The sequence below is a fragment of the Dromaius novaehollandiae genome, chromosome 13, assembly GCF_036370855.1.
Source record: "Dromaius novaehollandiae isolate bDroNov1 chromosome 13, bDroNov1.hap1, whole genome shotgun sequence".
NCBI classification, from domain to species: Eukaryota; Metazoa; Chordata; class Aves; order Casuariiformes; family Dromaiidae; genus Dromaius; species Dromaius novaehollandiae.
In genome coordinates, this window is record NC_088110.1 from 16,666,122 (window position 1) to 16,688,221 (window position 22,100).

The following is a 22,100-nucleotide window of genomic DNA, read 5'->3' on the forward strand; positions in this document are numbered from 1 at the left end:
CATGATATATGTAATTATTAAATGGAAAGCACTTCATGTGTTAACAGATAATACATACATGCAGTATAGAAAGGAAAACCAAAACTCCATTGAGATCCATAAGAGATCACTTTCATTTTCCTAGCCTTTGGTATACTGCTGGCGGAGGAACGGGGGAGACCTCGAGGCAGGTGCTGCGCTGTTGGCCCTACCTCCCTCAAAAGGGATGAGCCACCTTCAGCTCTTTAAAGCAGCAGCTGCTGAGGATGCTCAATGCGCGCTGCCTCTTAGCCCCTTTCCAGCACCTTAGGAGACAGGGCTTTGTACGGCACCATCACAGTCAGTCACAAAAAGGAATTGCAAACTACGCGTTGGACATCAACTTACTGTAGCACACTTGCCCTTCAGCCATCTCTTGCTGCGCAGAGAGGTCCTGGCTGTGCTTTGCGTCTGTCCTAGTTCAGGCTTTTACTCTAACCCTTGGTTGCCACCCCCGGCTTGGAGGGGTGCAGGAGGGACCCGCAGTGCCTGCAGTTACCCGCATCCTTTCCTGGGGGTGGGGAAAGATTTTTTAAATCATTCTCTCCCAGGGTCCGGCTGTCTCTCCTGAAGGGTTTCTTCACGGAGATGAGTAGCCGCTTATTAGTTTTCCCCCCCCCCCCCCCGCCCGCTCCATCTTGCCCGCCCGCCCCGCTCCGCGCGCCGCCATCCCGCGGCGCTCCCCGTGCCGCACCCCGACCCCTGCTGCCCGCCTCCCCCTGCGGCAGGAGTCGCCTGAGGGGCTCCCCCACCCCAGGGGCAACGGCCGCCGCGCCCGCGCGCCCTTCCCGCCTCAGCCCTGCTGCCCGCGCGCCCTTCCCGCCTCAGCCCTGCTGCCCTCCGCGCCCTTCCCGCCTCAGCCCTGCTGCCCTCCGCGCCCCTCCGGGCACCCGCCAGCCCCGCGGTGCTGCTCGGCCGCCCCAGCCGCCGCCTCCCTGGTGGCCCCTCGCCTCGCGGCTCCCCTCCGCCCGCCCCCCGGGTGCCGCCTCGGCGCCCGCCCCCGCGGCCTCCCCGCGCGCCCGAGGGAAATGCCCCGGCCCGGAGTTGGCGGTGCGGGCGCCCGCCGCGGCTCCCGGGCAGCGAGCGGCTCCGCCGTCTGTGGAAAAGTTGTGTGCTTACCGGGCTGGAGCGGGGGGAGGGAGGTGGGAAGGGGGGGGACCCAAAACTGCTTACATGAATTTCCAAGCGCTAGACCTGCCTCCGAGATCAGCCCAATAAGAGCTGTCAGGGGAGGCTCCCGGCTCACTTTTCCACATCACTTCACAGTTACATTTGGCAGGCAGGCACGTTGGAGCGCTCAGACCCGGAATTAGTGGATTTATTTGGAATATCCCTGCTTTCCTGGAGATGTGCTGCTGCCGATGATATGTGCAAAGGGAGAAATTAGTAACTACACTTTAGCATGCAGGCACAGAAACCTGAGAAGCTAAATAACCAGCATCTCCTCTAGCATCAGCAGCCTGAAAAAGCATGAAAAGAAAATCTGGAGAATCCTGTCTATTCACAGGGACTGGCTAATATTTTTTACCTCACCCTCTTAATCCGTTTGTGAAGTGGCTGTTAGCAAGCTGTTTCCTTGGTCCTTGGAAGAGTGAGTATTCATTTTATTCATATTATTTATGTCTCACTAGTAGAGGCTTTCTGTAGGTTTCTTTTTGACTTAGTGTCTGTCTGTTTTTTGCAAGGTGCACTGTGTGAGTGGCTTCCTTATTAATAGATAAGCTATGAGGCTGAACTGTAGTGGCTCATTAAGTCAGATCTTTTGAAATTTCTGATAATGAAAATGTCATGGGATGGTAGTTAGGATCTTTTTCTTTTTTCTTTTTTTCCCCTTGGGAGGAGGGGTGGTGCTGTGGCTATTTCCCCCCTCCCCCCCCCCCCCCCCCGATCTTTTTTCTTTCGTTTTAAAGGATTAGAAGGACTTTGAATCACAGAGGACTGCTTCTGAGGCTGGAGAATCTGTTTCTTCTCCTTGTTTTCCTATTTAGTACAATAAATCTCTGGGCTATTTCACTGTGTTGAATAGATGCAGGGCTGCATTCATGCATTGAAATAGATTGCAGTTTTCGTGCTGAGAATAAAAATCACCCACCAGCCAGATATGTAGATGAGGGAGGAGGAGGCTGGAAGAGCCACGAGGGGGGTGAATCCCCCCCAATCTATCACCACCGTTCCCCCCACCTCCCAAAGCTTTGCGCCTCCAAATAAATAAATAAATGGAAATGGTACGATAGCTTCCTTGCCTACTTTCAGAAGGGAAAGTATCCCAGAAATGCTGCTCTTTCTCTTAGAGCTGAGATCAGAATGATTCTTTAACTGTGAGTAGCCAAGAGTCCTCCCTGTCCCACAAGTTGCTTTCCTTCCCTTTCCTTGGTTGACTAAATAGATAACGCAGCCAGCTAAAACTTCCAAGAAGGAGAAAGCCCTTTGGCTCCAGTTGCATGTTACTTGCATCATTACCAAGGCTCCTAGACGAGAAAGGCAGGAGTCTGTCGACCCCTAAAGCTGGCTGTTCCATGAAACGCTTCAACTCCTGTTGGAGGAAGGCTAGAGGAATAACATGTCCTTACGTTCTGCTTGGTGGTAGTATCTGCTGGGTAGGAGCATGCCAGGCGGGAGACCCGAGCTGTCAGACAGCATCCCTGCTAGACAGTATCAGACCGGTAAGGATACTGTGCTTGCCTGGGGAGCTGGGGAGGCACTGGATCAGTGTACAGCCCTGCAAAGCTTCAGAGCAGAAAAGCTATGGCAGTTTCTCTGTGGATATTATAGAAGAGATTCACTCAAATCCTTATTTAGGCACTGCCTACCGCCATGGAGGTGACACCACTTAACATACACAGGAATTCCTTTGTGGTTTGTTGCTGCTCAGTCGTGTCGTGAATCTCTCCCAGTTTAAACAGTGTGCATTTAGTACCAGACCAAATGGAATGGAATCTATCCAAACTGGCAGATAACTTCCATTATACGAACCTGTTCTTGTTGCCAACAGGTATCAAACTCCATATCCTCACTTCTCCCTCCCTCTTCCTCTCTTTCACACATGCAGAAACGCACACACTGTCTTTCACACAAGCAGCTCTGTCTTCCCTTCCTCTGAGTGTGGGAATAAATACTTGTACAACTTTCATAAAGGCTGACACTTTTAAACAGCCAACTTGATGAGCACATAAACCGCTAGCCATTTGTCTCTGAGTATCACAGCCAGATGTTTTTTGGGGCTGCTGATTGTAAGAAATCAAGTAACATTAACTGTTTATTGTTTCAAATCTACCACATTAGTGCTTAATAGAAGGGAAGTTAACAGCTGCTCACTTCAGTTTCAATTAAAGAATATAGCTGATAACTACCAAAGCTATAGATAAAGAATCCTCTCAACTTCACTCATCTTTTGTAAGTTCTTGAAGAGTTTCTTTGCAATAAGGATAAAGAGAAATATGCAATACTTTTGTATGACTGCTATCATTCTCTACATTCAATGCCAGATTGTTATGAACAAAAGGATATTTCAGAGTTGAATTCTCAGTAAATAAATAAAGAATACATTCAGAAGACTGAAAAAATACCCAGTGTATGTTTTATCTGTCTGAAATAAAATGATAAAGTGGCTGAAAGCAGTTAGTATTTTGCATACTTGTGAAATTATCAAACTTACACTCATAAGATATGATAATATCAAAAAACAAAAGCTCTCTGTAGCATCACCTCCTGGCCTAATTGTATGAGCATTTGCAACAGAAAAACTCTAGGAAGGGAACTGATTATTATGTAATATTCTAGTCTAAGGTTTTCATCCATTCAGCCTTATTGTTCTACCTTGCTGAAAGCAGAATGAGCACAACCTTCTGCTATCTTCTTACTAGGGTTGCTGTTTATTAACTCTCCATTCTTTTTGTAGAACTTGCAATATCTTGGCTTTAAAGAACTTCAGTTCATGTGACCATTTGTAAGCTGAGGGCCTTCAGTGTCCTCGGAGGTTCAGGCATTTCCTGAAAGTAATTTCTTAAGATATGTAGATGAATAATTTGTTAACTGAATAGGCTGCTAGCCAAAAAAGTAACTTTGGACATTTTTTACATTATTAAATAATTTCGAAAAAGTATATGTGCTTTTTAATAAATACAGCTGGTTTTAATAAGAAGTATCCTTATATAGGACTTCTACTTTTTTTCTACTTCCAAAAAAAAAGAAAGGCTTTTCATTTCCGAGATGGAACCCTCCTTCGACAGTCACTTCGTACTTTTTAAGTATACTCGTTCCCATCAACTTCTGTTACTGAAGCCCAAAACAGAGTTGTAAATGGGGCAGTGGTCCCACAGTCAGCTTTAAATTGACTTACTGTGTCATTTGTAACATCTGAAATTTTTCCAGTGATATTCCACCTTTACCAAATTAATAGATTAAATTACTTCTGGATATTTTATTGGTATTACTGTCAGTATATGCAGCAATATTCTTAGACTGGAAAAAGTATATTTAAACTCTGATCTCCAGTACATGGAAATACTACAAGTATGGAGATGTAGTTTTTTTAGGTCTATTGCCCCTAGAAGTACTTTCTCACTTTTTTTATTTTATTTTTTTTTTATCATGCATTTGCAGATTTCATCTTTTAAAATGTTGTTTCCACAAGACCTGAGTGCCCTACAGAGTTTAGCTGGGACTTTCTCAGCCAGTTATTGGAATTAGGGGCCCGGCCCCTACCCACTTGACCCTTGATACATACAGATAATTTCATTTCCAAAAACTGAGAGACTTTGAAGGAAAAAAATACTGAGCTCTAAATTTCTGTGAACAGGAAAGAGATGTAAATGCATATCGTAAGCTCTTGATGCTGCAGATCTCTAAGTGATTATGAATACTCTGTAACTGAAAACAACTGCTGATGCTACATAATATAAACAGGTATTTTTTTACAGCATATCCAACAATCATTAAGATATTGTATACATCAGCAATATTCCTTTTGTGATCTGTTTTCCATTATGACAGCACTAGAGCCTGGCCTTTTGGTTATACTATTAATAATGACAATTGTGTGTTTACAGTATAGACCTGGTTTACATCTTCATTCCTGAAAATTATGAAAGAATCCTTGAACCCTGAGTTTAAAATAATACAAACCAAATTCCATCAGTGGGAGGGAAATGCTAAGGCATTTTGAGCTTGGAACATTTTAAGCATCGTTGCTACCATAAGATCGCATCAATAGAATTAAATTAGATGATAGAAACTCAACATTTTTCTTAGTGTTGTTGCCATAGAAAAGGTGGTTCACTTTATAGCTTTCTGAACATAACTGTTTGAGCAGTAGATAGAAATAGAACAAAATAAAATACATTTCAGTGAGAGATTTCAAATATTTATTTATTTTCCCTCAGATAGACCCCATATGCCTTTTGTTCTGGAATCTCTTCAGCATGTTTCAGCATTTTGCCAACCAAGTAAATAACATCAACACAGTGGCATTTCAACTATTAATACAATTTTGTTCCCAAAACATACTGGGGAGTGGTAGTATCTGGAGTGGTACATTTAATGGAAAAGAGATGGAAAGATGAGTTCTGAACCAGTTTAGTACCAGTAGATAGAATTTAAAGCATCTGACACTAGACAAGAGACTGATTGCTGCTTGCCTTAATCGTGAGAGTAGTCTTTATCCATCATTTGCAGTGATAATACTCACAGCATTGATTCTCCAAGGTTTTGAGTATGGTATGTCTTGTGGAATTGAGGATGATCGGCACCTTGGCTTGGACTTTGAATTAGTAATGTGAACCGATCTTAGACCAGAATATGCAAAACCTTCCCTGAGAAGTGTCTACTGTACCCTGTGGTGCCTAAATCATAGACGAGCTAAGAAAGCTGTTTCTCAGTGTGTCTTGCTCAGGTCTCTGCAGCCAGATGTGGGAGCTTAAAATATTATGAAAGCAGTCACTCTTGGCTGTCATTAGTTCACAGCTTCAACTTTCTAATTTGATGTACATTCATTCCAAATACCTTACTCACAGGAATCAATGTTAACCAAATTTAAGGAACTCAGATAACCATTTAAGTCCATTTCCTTTACAGTCACTGATTAATCATATTTATAAAAATCACTATACTATCAAAACCATATACATGTACACACACTAAATGTATATTAATTCAGAGGTAGTGCTATTCATTATTTGGGTTTTGCAAACGAGCAATATTTCACACATGAATCCCTCTTACGGACTGAAGATAGCAGCCATTCTTCTCTTTTAAACAACAAGATCATCAGAACTTTTCATGTCATTGAAATTTAGATTAAATTCTATATTGCAGTATGTGGGCTTTGTTTTTTGTGCTTTTCCAAAAGTCAGTTAAAAAAAAGCACTTGGCAACTGCAAAAGTAGTAAGTTTCAGGACATGTTGCAGGTTCCCAGTTCTTTTCAAACAACTCGTTAAATTTGATGACAAAACTGCTATTAACTTCAGTGATGCAAAATTAGAGATCTTCTTTTCCAATTTCATATATTTCATCAAAAACTTGAGTAGGCTTACTGCAGCAGTAGTGTATGAAGCTGGAAAAGTCCAGTTATGTTCACTTTTTTCCCTTTGTAAAGGTGTTTTTATCTACACACACATTTATGTCTATGGCTGGAAAATTTATACAGCTTTCATTAAGTTATGATCAGTCATGGCTTTATATTTTTAGTTTAATCAGATTGCATGTCAGGAAGTTTGTGTGCTTTTCCCGAATTACTGTATTTTGCTTAATTATGTAAAGGATATCTGACATTCTTTAAAAAAAAAAAAAGAAAGAGAATGGAAGATCTGTTGTATATCAAAAAAAGACTGAGAAAGAAGCCCAGAAAGCAAGATATTTATGTCCTCCATTAATATTTAAACATTTTTCAGCAAGTACAGGATAAGCACATCCCAGCTGCTGAAACTCTCATGATAAACGATGCCCTAGGCAGAGCATGGTTAACACCTAATTCTCAGTCACAGGCCAATCTGTTTGCCTTTTTATGAGCTCTCTTCATGTTGTGCACAACTTGCTTTTTTCTCTTCCCTTTAAAAGTGATATAGGTCTTCAAATTATGTAATACACCCTCATAAAAATGAGCATTGGTTTGAGAGATGAGATTGGCGTGAGCTGAAGCTATTAAATCTGTAGGTGATGCAGTTCTATTTTAGTCAAAGGGAAATCGCTTTAATCAGTGGACTGTAGAGAATAAAAATGACTTCAGTTAATTTCTTCCTCTTACTGTAGAATGAAAACAATGCAGATCTGACTGGTTTTGTCATATTTAAGGCTTTGGATCACCTTGTGTGTTCAAACTTATTTTGACTTTCTTCCCTCTCCGTTTTGAGCTGGAATCATGAGTTTCTCAGCAAGACCGTGTGAAGTGAACTGATATTCTGGGACGGATCAATGGGGTATCTGACTCCCGTACACGCAAAACCAACCCTTTTTCTTTTTTCTTAAGTACAACAATTTGAAAGAGAAGATTGTAGGTATCTTTCGCTCTACTTTAGATCTGTAATGGTTGTATTGTCATTTTAATGCCAATTTTTGGTATCAGCTGTCATGAGAAAACTATTATAAAAACTCATTTCATTGGAGAGGAAATGCAATGAAACAAGTCATATTACTTCAGTGCAAACTATCTGGAAGTGCTAAGAGCAATACAATTGTTTTTAGTTTTTGTTTTTTTTAATAAACTCTGGTCCTGTGAAGTATTGAGCACTTCTGCAAAGAGTGATACTTTTATATATTGAGTGATACCAAGTATCGGAGCCTTGGCAGCTTTAAAGTTGCTCACATTGATTTTGCTATCAAAATATAATAAAAATATCCCCAAATATCCCCAATAATAAATTTTATATATATTCTTACACGGCTTAAACAAATATAACTTAGTCAATAACCATGACATCACAAGGCTGTGATAATCTCTTATTAAAAAAAAAAAAAAAACAGGATTTCCTAAAGGTAAATATTTGACAGAAAAGTATAAACAAGTTTTAGATAGTCACTAACATAAAACAGACTTTGTAGATAGGGTATCATATTAAGCAATCAAATAAAGAGTAACGGACAACTTGTTACAATATTATTGTTTGGTTAAAGAAGATGTTCTTAAATGTGATAGGCATATCATTTTCTCGTTATCTGAAAGCATTATTCAAGTTGTGAAATGACCTGTTTCCTGTAGCAGTCTCATCTCTACTTCAGAACACCAGTCATAGTGTTTTGTAGGTAAGGGAGAAGAGTAAGGAAACTGAGGAAGAGGAATTTGTATCTGAAAAAGCTTTTCTAACCCTTCCTTCACTTTTCTGTCTAAAACATACCCCAAAACTGAAGTAACTCACTTTTGCTAAAGATAATCTTAGAGGTGGCTGAATAAATCCCCCATTCAATAGTAAGGTCTCTATACTGAAGAGACTACTGCAGTTCTGTATGTGCCTGTGTGTATCTACATGTCTGTATTACCTGGGCCTAAATGTGTGAATTCCAGCTGCTGTGTGTCAAATGCAATGACTGATGAACACTGTGCTTAAAACACCCTCTTAGCATTTTACACAAGCACAAGAGCGCACATAACCTAAAGAACTGTTCAGATGTCTTTAACTATAAAGAGCTGCAATGCATGACTAAGCTTAAAAATTAAGGTGCCATATCTTTGCTCGTTGAATTGCTGTTAGGACAGAACACCTAAGACAAAAAAAAAAAAAAGAAGAAAAAAAAGGCAGCATCTGTTGCCATTGTTGCTGAAACAAGTATTCTTTAGATAAGTGCCTTTGACTCTCCAAGCAATCATAAGCAAATGGCCACGCACGATATATAACAATAAACTTGGACAATTGGTTTTCACTTGTATTGGCAGGATTTTCCTATGCACATTTCTGACACCACCAAGTATCCCTCAAGTTTATGTTGCCCTGCTGCAATAGCACAGAGTTAGCGTAACATTTCCTATCTTATTTTCCTTCCTTTGAAGTTTTAGGTGCTTAGCCAAAGGAAAGACTGTGTGGATAATGCTTTTCTGTGTTACGGTAACTCCAGGTGACATAACAGTCCCTTAAAATCACTGTTAGCCAGTGGAATTTAGAGCAGCTACAAAGTATAATTACGATTTGAGGCCATGACTAGAAGGTGCGTGGCCCAGAATCTGGCTTGCTGACTCTCTGCCATTTTCAACCCCTTTCCACTGTGCTGTGGCGTGCGCTGCTCACAGTCAGGATCATTAAATGTTCCCTTTCTGACTGAGAACACGCTCAGAAAAACATATCTGACTGCAGCCTGGCTGCAGCTGAGCCAGTGGAAGAGGTTTCCGTCCCTAAAATCTCCCAGCATCAATGAACATAGCTGCATCAGAGAGCTGTGGTTATACGTTAGCATTCCATCAGAGTTTTATTAAGTAATTTCTCCATCCCTAATTGCTTGCTCCCCCTTCTTTTCCAGAAGTTAGTCTCCACTCAGTTTTGTTGATTCAGCTGTTTGTGTGGCTGCTCTCTAAAGCAGATAGCCAAACTTCATATGTTCTTTGGCAGCACAGCTGTTTTCAAAACTTTCTGTCCCTGCCCTCTAGTTTATGGGCTCTTCAGTTGTGCTGATGCAACTGCTTGTGTGGCTGTGGTGTAAACTGGATCAGTGAAATGAACTTTGCTAAAAAATTAAAGAAAAAGACTTCTTGAAACTGTTTTTTGTTGTAATTTAAGCCACCACGTTTCACTGGTCTGGCTCACAATGCTGCCTCACAAATAGCACAACTGAGGGGTCAGTAAACAGTAGTGAAGAAAGGAATTGGGAAGGGAGAAGAATGACTGGAAACATGCAGCTGGGATGTTGGGGGTGGGAGCAAGAACCTCTTAAATTAAATTTGTTGTTGATGGAAGAATAACATGAGCAATGGCCTAACCCAGCTCTGTCAAAATGATTTGGTTTAAAAAACACCTTACTATTAAAAGAGTTTAAGTTAACGAGATCATTTTGACAGAACTGGGTTAGGGAGTGACTACACATACAGTTATGCTGGCAGATAAGAGAGGCAGTAAAGTCTAGCCAGGGCATGCGATGAGTTAGCAGTGGGCACTGTAAAGACGATCTTAACTACTGCCATAACAGTACATCTGATTGCAGCCTCAGCGTTTACTCATCTCACAGTAAGATGGAGAATTGTTTTTTTTTTTTATTATTATTTGCATATGAGGGTAGTTTTCACACAGACGAGTAATCCACTGAAAAATAATTGTTATTGTTTATGTCAAGAAGTACTCATTCCTTTACAGCAGAAGCACGCTGATGTAGCTTTATCCAAATCAAGTACAGGTACAATGTAATGAATACATGGAAACAGGATGAGTATGTAGCAAAGTTGGGGGGGGGTGAAGAAGACATGGTTATTTGTTAGTTATGGTGTCTTGATAGTTCTATTCTGATGGACTTTTGCTTTTGTTCTGCTTTAATGGCAAATTAAAATTCTTATTGCAGTTCTCTTATGAATAAGAATTATTCCTACAAGTAAGACTGGAGTGCTAAGGCCTTATGTTTTTACTGTTGAAAACTTAAGGCTTTGCTGTGCTGCCAAAAGAGGATCAATGAAGGAAAGATAATTGTGCTTCCCACGGTGGGAAGGCTTTGCATCATGTCGCTGCTATTGATGGAAAAGGACCCTGTCTGAATCCTTGAGAAATGGGACTAGGAAGCGTAAGTGGTAATGCAGCCAATACCTGCAGTGGTAAAAGTAAACCTAAAGAAAAATTGAGCTTAAAGAACAGGAAGAGCAGTGTGAAGCCAAAAAAACAAGAATGATATTCTAGCTACTGTGGGGGAAAAAAAGCAGGAAGGAAAGAAATGCTAAGAAGAAGAAGAAGAAAAACCTAATATGAACAATAACGCAGAATACACTTAGATGTTAACAAAGGAGATACTGAGGTACAAAATACCTGCATAGGCCATAAAAATGAATCCCAGGTTTGTAGCACTTTAGACAGGGGAAATCCAATACCTGATCATGAGCTGCGGTAAACTTGTGATAGTGTAAAGAGAAAACCAAGTGTTGCTTGGTACATTTTAAATGAAGGAAGTTAGAGGATATAAATTTTTGTTGAGGGCACCTGATTAAGCTTCTTCTTGTATTCTCTTAACCTATACGAAAATCATTATCCACAGCTCTAACTGCTTTGCAGGAATAAAAATCTTTATTTCTGTCAGAAATTAAATTAAATTCATTCTTCTGGACACAAAAGCCCATGTGGATCCGATGGAATTTCAAGGGTCCAAAGCATGCAAAAGGCAAAGGCTATGTTCCTCATGCTGTACGGTGCTAGCTGGAACTCTCTAGTTAATTGATAAATAAACACCTTTCATCAATTATTCTAGGCTGCTTCTGTTGTAAGGTGTATTTGCTTATAATAAATCAGCATGCTAAAGGTAGAGATTATGAACAAAACGATCTGAAAGATTTTTAATGGAACTCCATTGCCCTTATATCACATTTACCTCATCATATTGTTGCAGTTTGAAATCAGCCTTCTGAATGCATTTAATGTCCAGAAATGATGCAAAAACTCATTTTAGATGAAGATGTCTAACATTTGTCTGGCATCTCTAGTGTAGTTTATTTAAGTAAATCAATGCTTCAAGTTTTTTTTTTTTTTTTTTTTTTTAACATAATTAACAACAGTTGTCTAGGAACTGTTAAAATCACCCCAATGAAATAGTGATGCCAGAAAGGTTTAGCTATTGTTTGTGATCACTATGAATGATAAGGTAAATGCAAAATGAAATAAAGAATTAGTTGTCTTCAAAATCTTAAGAGAACCCTGTATATGTTGCTTATGTGAAGAAACACTAGACTGGCTGTAAAATCTCTTAAACTGAGATCGTGGTGTAAATCAATGCACCAGCACTGTAATAAAGTAGTTTACTTCACCAGATAGATATTCTGTGGTTTGAAATCTAAAAATAAATTGATTTTTAAAGCTTTTTATGATCTTACTTTGCTGCTTTTCAGCAAGCAGTTTATATATTAAGCTACTTTTATACATTTTATTAATCTTTATAAGAAATCTACTGCATTGTAGTGTCCATCTTTAAAGCTACAAGATGATTCTAAAATTACTGTAATGAAATTAATTAAGATATGCTAGCCACTATAAAGCTGTCAAGAATAGGTTATGCAAAATGAGAACTACTGTCATCATTTAGTATACCTTTTGTAACTAACTACTGGCATGCTTAATTGCCTGCACAAAGCAGAGTCAACTTGTACAAGTAACCTACATAGATTTTGATTCCAAAAGAAGTTGCAATGTGTATTATATTAATTTCTGAAGTTGGTATGTCAGAGCATTATTTGTTATGTGTTATATATGTTAGGTCATAAACTTCTACTTCATTGTAGTCTCTTTTTTGGCTTGTACTTGTACAAAGCCTCTCTAACACTAGGCAACGAAGTTCATGAGTGATACTCCAAGATGCATTCTTCTGTTACAGTAGTAGAATAATATCTGTCCAAAAGTGTATCACTGCATACAGTAAGTGGAAAAAGGACTGCTTAGCTTTATCTGTACTTCTCTGTGGGTTATATATGGAGGACCAAATTTACAAAAACAGCCTTATGTTTCTGAAATGTAATTATCTAAATCTCTGCTATCTGCAGCAGTGTCACATTTTCTTTCATCTATTTTTTACATGAAAAAAGTCTTCATATTTCAAATATCACTTTCCCCGCTCAGGGTTACATAGAGAACGAATGCTGTTTTGTAAACCTATGCCTGAGGAAAAGCTTTTCTAGATTAGAGTTGTATGTATAGTCATATATATCATACACTATATAGGGAAATCACTTAGAAGAACAGTGTGGTTTTGTTAAAGAAAACAACCCAGAGACATTTGAACACCTGAAAATTCAAAGTCAAAATTATGCTTTTATCAGCACAACCAAATCCTTGTGAAAGATGGAAATACAGTCTTTAAGGGCCATGTGCTGATCCTCTCCTGGTTGCTTAGCAAAAGACAATTCTGGCTTTACTGGAATAACTTTTCTGTCATTCCATGCTCACCACCCACTTAGGCCCTTGCATAATGTAAGAAAGGAGAATGCACTGTGCCTCACCTGCTAGTCTTTCTTGACTGACAAATGTCACTTTACACATAGCTATTTTAGTGCAGTTATAGTAGCCTTATTCAGGAACTGTATCAGTTGCTCCTGGACACTTAATCCAGAGGATTATAATTTGACTAGCAGGAATTTTTTGATTTTTGTATTAGTCAATGTGAAAATTGCAGGGCCAAGCATTTTACAATGCTGTCTTTTGGTTCCCGATCACATACATGGTGTTTTCAACCCAGGAATGGGGAAGAAAATTCATTTATACATTTGGTAAAAGACCTTGGGACAGTGCAATCTCCATGCATTGCACAAAATAATGGCCAGCGTTCAGTGATAGAGCAGTGAATCCCAAATGAGACTCTCTTTCTCAAATAAATCTTAAAGGGCTCCAGCAGTCTGTTTTTAACTGTAGAAATACTTATCCAGCTCTACTGTTATTCACTCATCATATTCCCCTGAAGTACATGGATACATGCAAAAGCCCAGTCAGATTTTTTCTTTACTGCGCATTGCCTAACACTTGCCTCACTTTTCTATTGGTACTAGAGAATCTCTTGCACATTTATGTTCATGGTCCTTGCATTACTGTCAGATTTACTGGATTATTTCCTTGAGCAAGGTTTAATGACATGTGGTTTGTGCGTTAATATTATTTTTTGTGTGCTTTTGGCTTTTGTTTGCCTGAAAGTATTGCAAATAGGAAGCTACTATGAGGATGGTCCAATCAGTGTGATTCATGATACGTTAGTGGTAGTGGATCGGAACTAAATTTGATTGCAGTAAGTGAAGAGTGATGGGTAGGAAGTTTGGAGGAGGAACTGGGGAGGGATACACTGAAATGAACTTAATGCTTGCCAAGGATTCAGAGGGGCGGTCTGAAAAACAAATATCCTGTTCTTACTTCAAACAAAAATGTTTCTGTGAGCATCATAGTGTGTTATTTCATATGTTTCCTCTCTTCTAGAAGAGAGTCTGTGTAGGTTAATTAGGAGTTGTTTTCAAATAGACTTTTGAATGTGAAAAGTGTTTTGCTTTATTATTATCATTTGGTCCTGAAAGTAACAAAAACTACCAATTTGAGCTCAAAGAGTAAGAAAATCAATCATGGCCTACTTGGAGTCATTTTAAGACTTTTTTTGGACAAAGATATAACTCACTGGTCAGTGTTTAGGCCTCCGCTGTGATCCAAGATCACTTTGGATATAAACACTGAAAACTCTGTTTATGCCCCCAGTTTTGAATATAATTCTCAGTATTGAGTGAAGATGGTAGTAATTAATCTGTTTTGTTTGCTTTTTGCTCCATTTAAGGAGTCAGAAAAATCTCCCAGACAGACAGACAGACCCGTGTGCACACACACAAAATCCATATGCACATATAAACTGATCCCATACAAACAGTTTATTGTTTTCATTTAAAGTTTGTCTGCTTCTCTCTCTTGATACCTTCTGCCTCCACACATGCCCTGGGAAATTTAGCTTTTTAACACTTGCCAGAAAATGTCAGCAGTAGCTTCCTTGTAATTTCCTCCCTGGACCAAAGAGGGTTTGCAGAGTCTGACTTGGCAGACCCTTCCCATTGAGCAATTTGATGGTTTCCTCTTGCTCCTTTTCTCTTCTCTGGGATTGAGAGAATGGTGAGAGACTGAAGACCTCCCTTGCTTCCCTCACATTTCTCCCAAAATCTCATTGCAAGACCGCATTGTATTCTGATTTCTTTCTTTCTCTCTCACTCAGCAGTGGGACCTAAGCCGCATTTCCAAGCCACACAGTTAGTTCTTTAATGGGTATTCACTCCATTCTTGATGCATTGTCAAAGCATTGCGCTATTAGCTTACTGTTCTTCCATGCTACCTGAGAGATTGAGGTTTAGTTTGGTAACAGCTCTTTTCCACTTTTAACAAGACAAGTTTCTCCGTTTCAGATTTTAATGCAACAGATTTCACAGCTGCTTTGGCAATTACTGAAGTTTAAAAAGAATTGGCTTTTTTTACATTGTTTGCTTTTAAAAGAAACAGCTGGCTTATTGGTCTTATTCGCATTTTCAAATATTTCTGTCTGCGATTGTGTCTGAAACTTAAAGAAAAAGTGAACAACAAGATTTACATGCAACACTAGGAACTCATTTTAAAGGGGGAAAAAGAAAAGCCTAATACACAGTGTAAGTCTGTAGGTAGGCAATTCTACCTATCTTCCATATAGTGGTTTCTCACAAGATTGTTTGGATGTGAATCAGTCAATGAAAATGTATCAGGAACCTTTTTACAAAACTCCAGTCTCATTAGAGTATCTGCATTGTAGCCCTCCTCCTTGAGTTATGTCCCATTTGTCTTTTTAAGTAATCTATGGCCGCATTTTTGCCAATCAGTGTGGCATTAGCAAGTCCTACTATATTAACTTGTCCCTTTCAGAGAATATTTATGTTGAGATGAAACCTGATGTGGATCTAATGCATGAAAGGGTGGGTGGAGAAAGGAAGACAAAATGCTCTTAAAATGTCCACCAGGGAAAACATCACTGAAATCAGATCTGACTGTGTGTTTTCTCTGGAAGCGGGAGAGTGGTCTGGTAGGGGATTGTGGATTTCAGGGAGGACCTACCAGCCCTGCTGCTCTGGTGGGTTTTGAAGGTTTTGCTGAGCTCTATGCTGCTGCAGCTAGGTGATTGCTGATACAAGGAAGTACTACTGGAGCTTTATAAATTTACTAAGAGTTAATCTATCTTTCTTATGGAGGAAAGGAGGGTATGTCTGTATGCAAGAACATTATTTTATTTGACTTTTCATTATTTGATATGCTAAGCATTTGTAGTTGATTGGCATAGAAAGTATAGGCTAGAAAGAAGGCCAAGAGCTTCGTCAGGCCCCAGGACAAACTACAAATAAAATCTTTTCCTGGAGAGTGCATAATCATTTATCTGGGTCTTCCCTGCTCCTCACTATTGCGGGCCTTGAAGGAATTCACAGAATCACTTAATTTTTGTTTTTAAACCCAAATAACGTACACTAAGATTACATAATACAAATAGAAAACATAATGTGGCTTGTTTATGATGTAAAAGTAAATAAGATCTTTCAGCACACTTTTCCAAGCTCTGTACTCGCTAACGTGACCTTTTTTTTTTTCACCTCACCAGGAATCTTTAATGACTGGAAAACTCAATGGATCATGTTTTTATAATCTAAGCTATTTTTATGTTGACTGTGCTGTAAACACATGGAGGAGCTGTAAGTAAATGTTCTGTACTGCATGATGAATTGGATTGCTACAGTCTGGAGGAAAGCAAAATAATAATTTCATTTCTGTGGTGATTTGCATAGCTTGTGGTACAATGCCAGAAAGACTAACGGAAATGCTTATGGATACATGGACTCCATTAATAATATTATGGATTACTCTCCTTCCTTCCATTTATATGGCTCCGATGAATCAATCTCAAATACTACCAAGTGGATCCAGTACAGAACTAAAGAGGCTAACTGAAGAACAGAGAGTTTTGAACCGTTCCAAGAGAGGCTGGGTTTGGAATCAAATGTTTGTATTAGAAGAATTTTCTGGACCTGAACCAATACTAGTTGGCCGGGTAAGGCAAGATATGTTTTTTCTCTGAATGCAAATTTATAGCATGTGAAGGTCTTCAGTCATTTGGATTCTTCTAAGATGTTCAAATTTGAGATGCTGTGTTATTCTGAAGTTCCTCTCTAATGTCCATAAATCTGTGCTTTAAATACATATCATTCTAAGGATTTGATTTTCTAGTTAAGTACAGTGGAAAACTATTGGAAAGGCTGGGGACTTCAGGGAATGAGATAATCTGTCTAAACTTGCTATTTACTAAAATTACCCATATTCCATTTTTACAACAAAAATATAGGAGCATGTACACATCCACATTCTAATATCATTAGTCACCACACTTTTTCAGCTGAAGACTCCTCACCAAAGTAGCTCTTGTAAAATGTTCCTGTTAACTTTCATTCAAAATGGTTGTTATGCTTATAGGTCATTTTCCATCTCCAGTCTGATTGCGCATAAATTTTTTATGCTCCAAGAATTTGTAAAAATAAATAAATAAATGAAAATACATTGATGGAAAGTGTGGTGCATTTACAGCAAATTTCAAGTTGCTAGTCTGTTTATTTTTAGGGAGGTCCTGATATATATGCATGTAAATAACATTATTGCCAGAGTATTTTGTAGTCTACTTTCAAAGTTAGGAAGATGAAAAGAGCACAGGGAAAATTATCATGTTTTTACATGTGTTCTAGCTTGTCTTTTGCCTTACCCTTTGATTCTTGCCAGGCATTAGCTTATTTTGTAGCTCTGTATTACCCTGAACCGGTGAATCAGACTTGTACTTTCTCTGAAAAGAGATCATTTGTCATCTGCATTCATCAGGAAACCTGCTTAGTAAAGAAGTAACTTCTTCTAAATGTATGTTTGACCTAAAGTGAGTAGTCAGAAATACAATGCATGTTCATCACTGGATTTCAGTTCCCTCTGAGTAATCAGGTATGTTATTGTCATATTTCTTAGGTATTAAAATTGTGTAAAAAAATTGAGAACAGATACCATGGATGTCATTTCGTCTCATGATAACTTTGGAAATTCCCTGGGTAAATGAATAGTATATAGTATAATGGCAGGAGTGGCAATGACTATACCTGTTACTGAAGAGAATGCAGATATAGTGTAAGTTTGATCATTTTAATAGATTAATGTAAAAACAGTTTTCCCCAGATTCTTTCCTAAATTTTCCTTAATTTAACCACTTTCCAATCTTCAGGATCAGATGGTATAATGAGTTTTAGATCCAGTGACTTTTGGGAGCTATGTTAATTTCCATTTATATCAGATATTATATATCTGTTTACATTTTTTTTTCTGTGGTCAGTAACATGTCTCAGTTTCAGAGGGATAGCAACAAGCTTGTTTCAGATCTTAAAATACTTTCTCCGATCTGCTATTTTCTGCATGTTTTGGTCAAATCTTTAAAATGATTTTTAGCTGCTTTTGGCTGGGGCCTTGTAGTTGGTACTTTGTAGTGCTTTGATTTTCCGAGTGAATTCAAGTCTTAATATTTCTACAATATCCATTTGTTTGTGGGTATAATATGCTGAATTCTTCAAATCATTAGTGAATGGAAAGGGATGGGTTAAACTAAGACAAATCAATGAAGACATTACCCCATCTTCTGCTGACATTTTGAACAGAATTAGCTAGTGTAAAATGCTGTGACAATCTATTTGCTGAGACTGCTGCATAATTAAAACACTGTATGATATAGATGGAAAAGAGTGAAAACTAAAATTTGCTCCCACAGAGAGAAATCTTTGGTTTATTCCTGAACTCGGGCTTAAAGTATTCCCGTAACTCTTGTCTGTGTTTATCACTGTCCCCAGAAAATCATCCTTATTTTTGACTTATTTTCCTTTTCTGAGGTTCCTGAGTACTATGGGTGCTTTCAAACTCTGCTGTAGTCATCAGGAATAGAGGTGCTCCACATCTTTCAGAGCTGCTCCTAATCCTTCCTGACTTTAAAGCAGCAACTCCCTCTTTTATGGTTCTTGGCAATCCTTACTCTCAAAACATCAAGGTGTGCAGAATGTCACAAGGAAAATGCTCTCCTCCTTCACAAAGCTGGGATAAGACATTTTTGTTCTCTGTCATCCTCATTGGTTTCTTATCCATTGCAATTTAAAAATAACCTCCTTTTCAGAACTCACAGTAGATTTGCACTATCTCTTAGCTAGTTCCTCCTCATCTCTTTTCTACTTGAATTCTTCCTCCAACCTTTCCATTTTGCCCCCTGCCAATGGCTTTTGCACAGCTGGGGTATCTCCTACATTCTGTGGCTTTATCAAGTATTTTTCTGCCATATGACATATGACTTACCCTGATTTTTTTTTTCCTGGCCATACTTTGGGTGAATGGCACTCTGTAAAATATCTTATAGCAAATTACTGTAGAGAGGCTTAATATAGTGGAGAGAATGACAGCACACACGTATGCCACTTGATTTGCTGCATTTTCTGGGTACAGATGTTCTTTTGTGTCATGGGCAGTGTGGTTCCTACGTTCTTTTTACATGTTTAAAGTAGAAGCATAATCTCCAAACGAATACAGTATTTGACAGCTCAATGACTTCAAAGGGAATGTTCTTGAAACAAATCTAATTACATGGATTTTGGTTCTGTTTTTTGTCTGTTTTTACACTGTTGTAGGGTGTACGCTGTACTTTTCTCAGAGTAGTATATAATTTGTACAAACATAATTAGGCGCTCTAGTTAGTAAATACAAAAATAAGTTTTTGCACTAGCAAAAATAAAGCAGAAGTTGATGTGTGTTTTGAAATATACTGTTAAAGCCCACTGAAAACTCAGCCCCAAAGAATTGCTCAGGATAATATTGATTCTTAAATAATGTTTCATGTTAGTGGGTGGAAAGGCACTAAACAGCAGCATGTAATTCTAATGGCATTCAAAAATGTATAGCAGCAAAATAAAGCTGAAAGACAAAATTAGTTAAAATATGTACCAACAGAATACCAATAAAAACCTAAATATAGAGACTTCACATTTTTCCTGTTAGAAAGATCTCATAACAAAGTTTCCAAAATGCTGAAAAAACTTTAGCAGGGCAGAATTTGCAGGGACAGGTAATATTTTTTTAGGCTAACCAGTATTTTCAGGGGAAACAGCTTCTAGGTGTAAAAATCCTTCTTCAGAAGTGTTACGGTACAACTGCACAGTCTTCAAAGACACTTACTCACTTCTGTTCTGCACCAATATATGTTAATAGCTTCATGCCCAGTGTATTCTTTCTAGCAAATGAAATAATCTGGGATGAGACTAATAGGAGGATTTAATGTGACTTCTTTCATAAAGCAAAGTGGTTTTCTTCAATGTCTTGAGTAAAGGATGAGAGAAAATCTTCTGCTTTTAATCTTGGACTTCTTTCAATGAATTTGAACAAGATGCGCTTTTAATGTCAATTTTGTCATTAGATTCAGTAGGAGCAAGCTCAAACTATTAAAATAAGCAGCTCTGAATTCACACATCTGCAAAAAAAAGTATGAGTACGTATCTCAGGATGATTTCAGGATAAATGAGGTTTGTCTATAAAATGCTACAAAAATTCTTGTTTTCCTTTTTTTGTCCATGATATTTTTATTGTATTTTGGCTCATGATCTCATAATAAATTCCATATTGTTTTAAGCTGTACATGTAGAAATATGTATGTACTTTTCTAGAAACCTACAAAGTATCCTTTTTCATGTTCATGTGACATACTAAATGAGCCTAGTTTTGTTCACAATACAGAAATGTAGATTTACAAATATCCTTTTATATTTTTATTTTTTGCTTCATCCATAATAATAGGTGGTAGGTACCTTCCAAAGCTGCTGTATCTACTTTAGAAGACCCTATATACTGCATATTGCTGTCAGCAGTTTGCAGGCCTCTCAGTGGCTGACAACCTCATTCAACTGTAGAGCGGTATGTCTTGTGACACTGCACGTTGTCCCTGTGGACTTGATTAGTTAGAGAGAACTTTTACTTGATATACACTGCTGCATGTTCTTAGTCTCCTCGGCATGTGTTTGCAGCACCATGGCAGATGTGCTATGAAATCTGTGGTGAAGCAAATGCCACTGTACTTTCACTGGAGACAGCAGCCGAATTCACAATGAAATAGACAATATAGTTAAGAAACATTAGGAAACTGGATTTGGGGCATATAAGGAGACTCCTTTTTAATGTAACCTATAAAGTGCTATTTCTGATGTGTTAAATGGGATAGGACCCGGTCTAATATACATTTTCAGTAAAAAACTGGGATAGTTAATATGTTGTCATTTATAAATGCAGTGCACAGAGAGAACATAAAAGAGCATGAAGATGACAAAATTTTTCAATTTTTCTTATTCTCTGACTGACCGCTACATGAATCGGTAATTAAGCCCAGACACAAAAGAACACTAACAGTCCTTCAGATTGGTGCTTTTTGGTGGTATCACTCCTCCTGGAGTACCCTCCCACTTCTCCCAGAAACTTCTCCAGACTTTTTTCAAGTTACCTCTTCCCAGTCCCAAAGTCGTATTTTGCTGTGACATTCTCTGTGATGAGAGATCTGTAAAACGGGCTCACCAGGGAGGAGCAGCCCTTGTGTCGCCTGCACCTCGTGAGCAGGTTGCACAGGGCTGCTGTGCCAGGCCTGGTGGCGTGTGGCTGGTGGAAGGGCTGCAGCAGTTGCTCTGAAAATCCAGGAAGGGGGAGGAAGCAAACCAGAGGGAGTTACTGAGCCTTGGAAGGAATGTGGCCAGTTCAACGTTCTCCTGCCTTGCAGTCCCAGGTAGTCATTTTTTATTTGTGACCATGGAGCTCTTCTTCCTTTCTTCTGTCTTACGTGGTATGCATCTTTTGACTCTTACATGCAAATTCTTATAGGCGGCTTCTGGGATCAAGGAGCTTGGCAACTCCTGCCCTAGAGACTGATGAGGATTTTTGCCTTGCTAAGTGGGGCTTAGGATCAGGCCTTTAGAGGATAAGTAATTTTCCTGTAGGAGGAGCAGTAGAGAGCTATGATGTTTTCACAGTTTGGTGCTTCAGGCTGCGCTACTGTAAAAACTGAACCTGCAAATGCAGAGAGCGCTTATAAATAGCTTCAAGCTGTATGTTCTGCAAAATACATGCTTTATGCAGTCTTTGATTTCACTGCCAACATACATTTTATCTCTTAACAAGGAAATGGTAGAATCTTACGGGTTTAGATTTACAAATAGTTCTGTGAAGTCTGAGGGATACATATATGCAAACTAAACAAGGTTTTCATTAAACAAATACTTTCCGCATGTTTTCTTTATTCCTGTATCGAGCTTGTGACTATAATGGCTGCCTGAAAATATTGTTCTACTCAGTGATAAAAACAGAATCGTATGTAATTCTAAGGATCTCATTACTTTAGGGATGAATTGTGTACTGTT

At 38.7% G+C, this 22,100-nt stretch overlaps 1 protein-coding gene across 1 annotated transcript in view; it reads left to right on the forward strand.

Annotated features, from left to right (window-relative positions):
- Positions 1-1,185: 1,185 nt before the first annotated feature.
- The window catches only part of CDH8 (cadherin 8), a 152,076-nt gene continuing 131,161 nt past the window's right edge, over positions 1,186-22,100 (forward strand). The window contains exons 1-3 of the mRNA XM_064519721.1: positions 1,186-1,609; positions 16,250-16,340; positions 16,434-16,696. Coding sequence (XP_064375791.1) covers positions 16,259-16,340; positions 16,434-16,696 — 345 coding nt within the window. The 5' untranslated portion in view covers positions 1,186-1,609; positions 16,250-16,258. The remainder of the gene's footprint in view (positions 1,610-16,249; positions 16,341-16,433; positions 16,697-22,100) is intronic.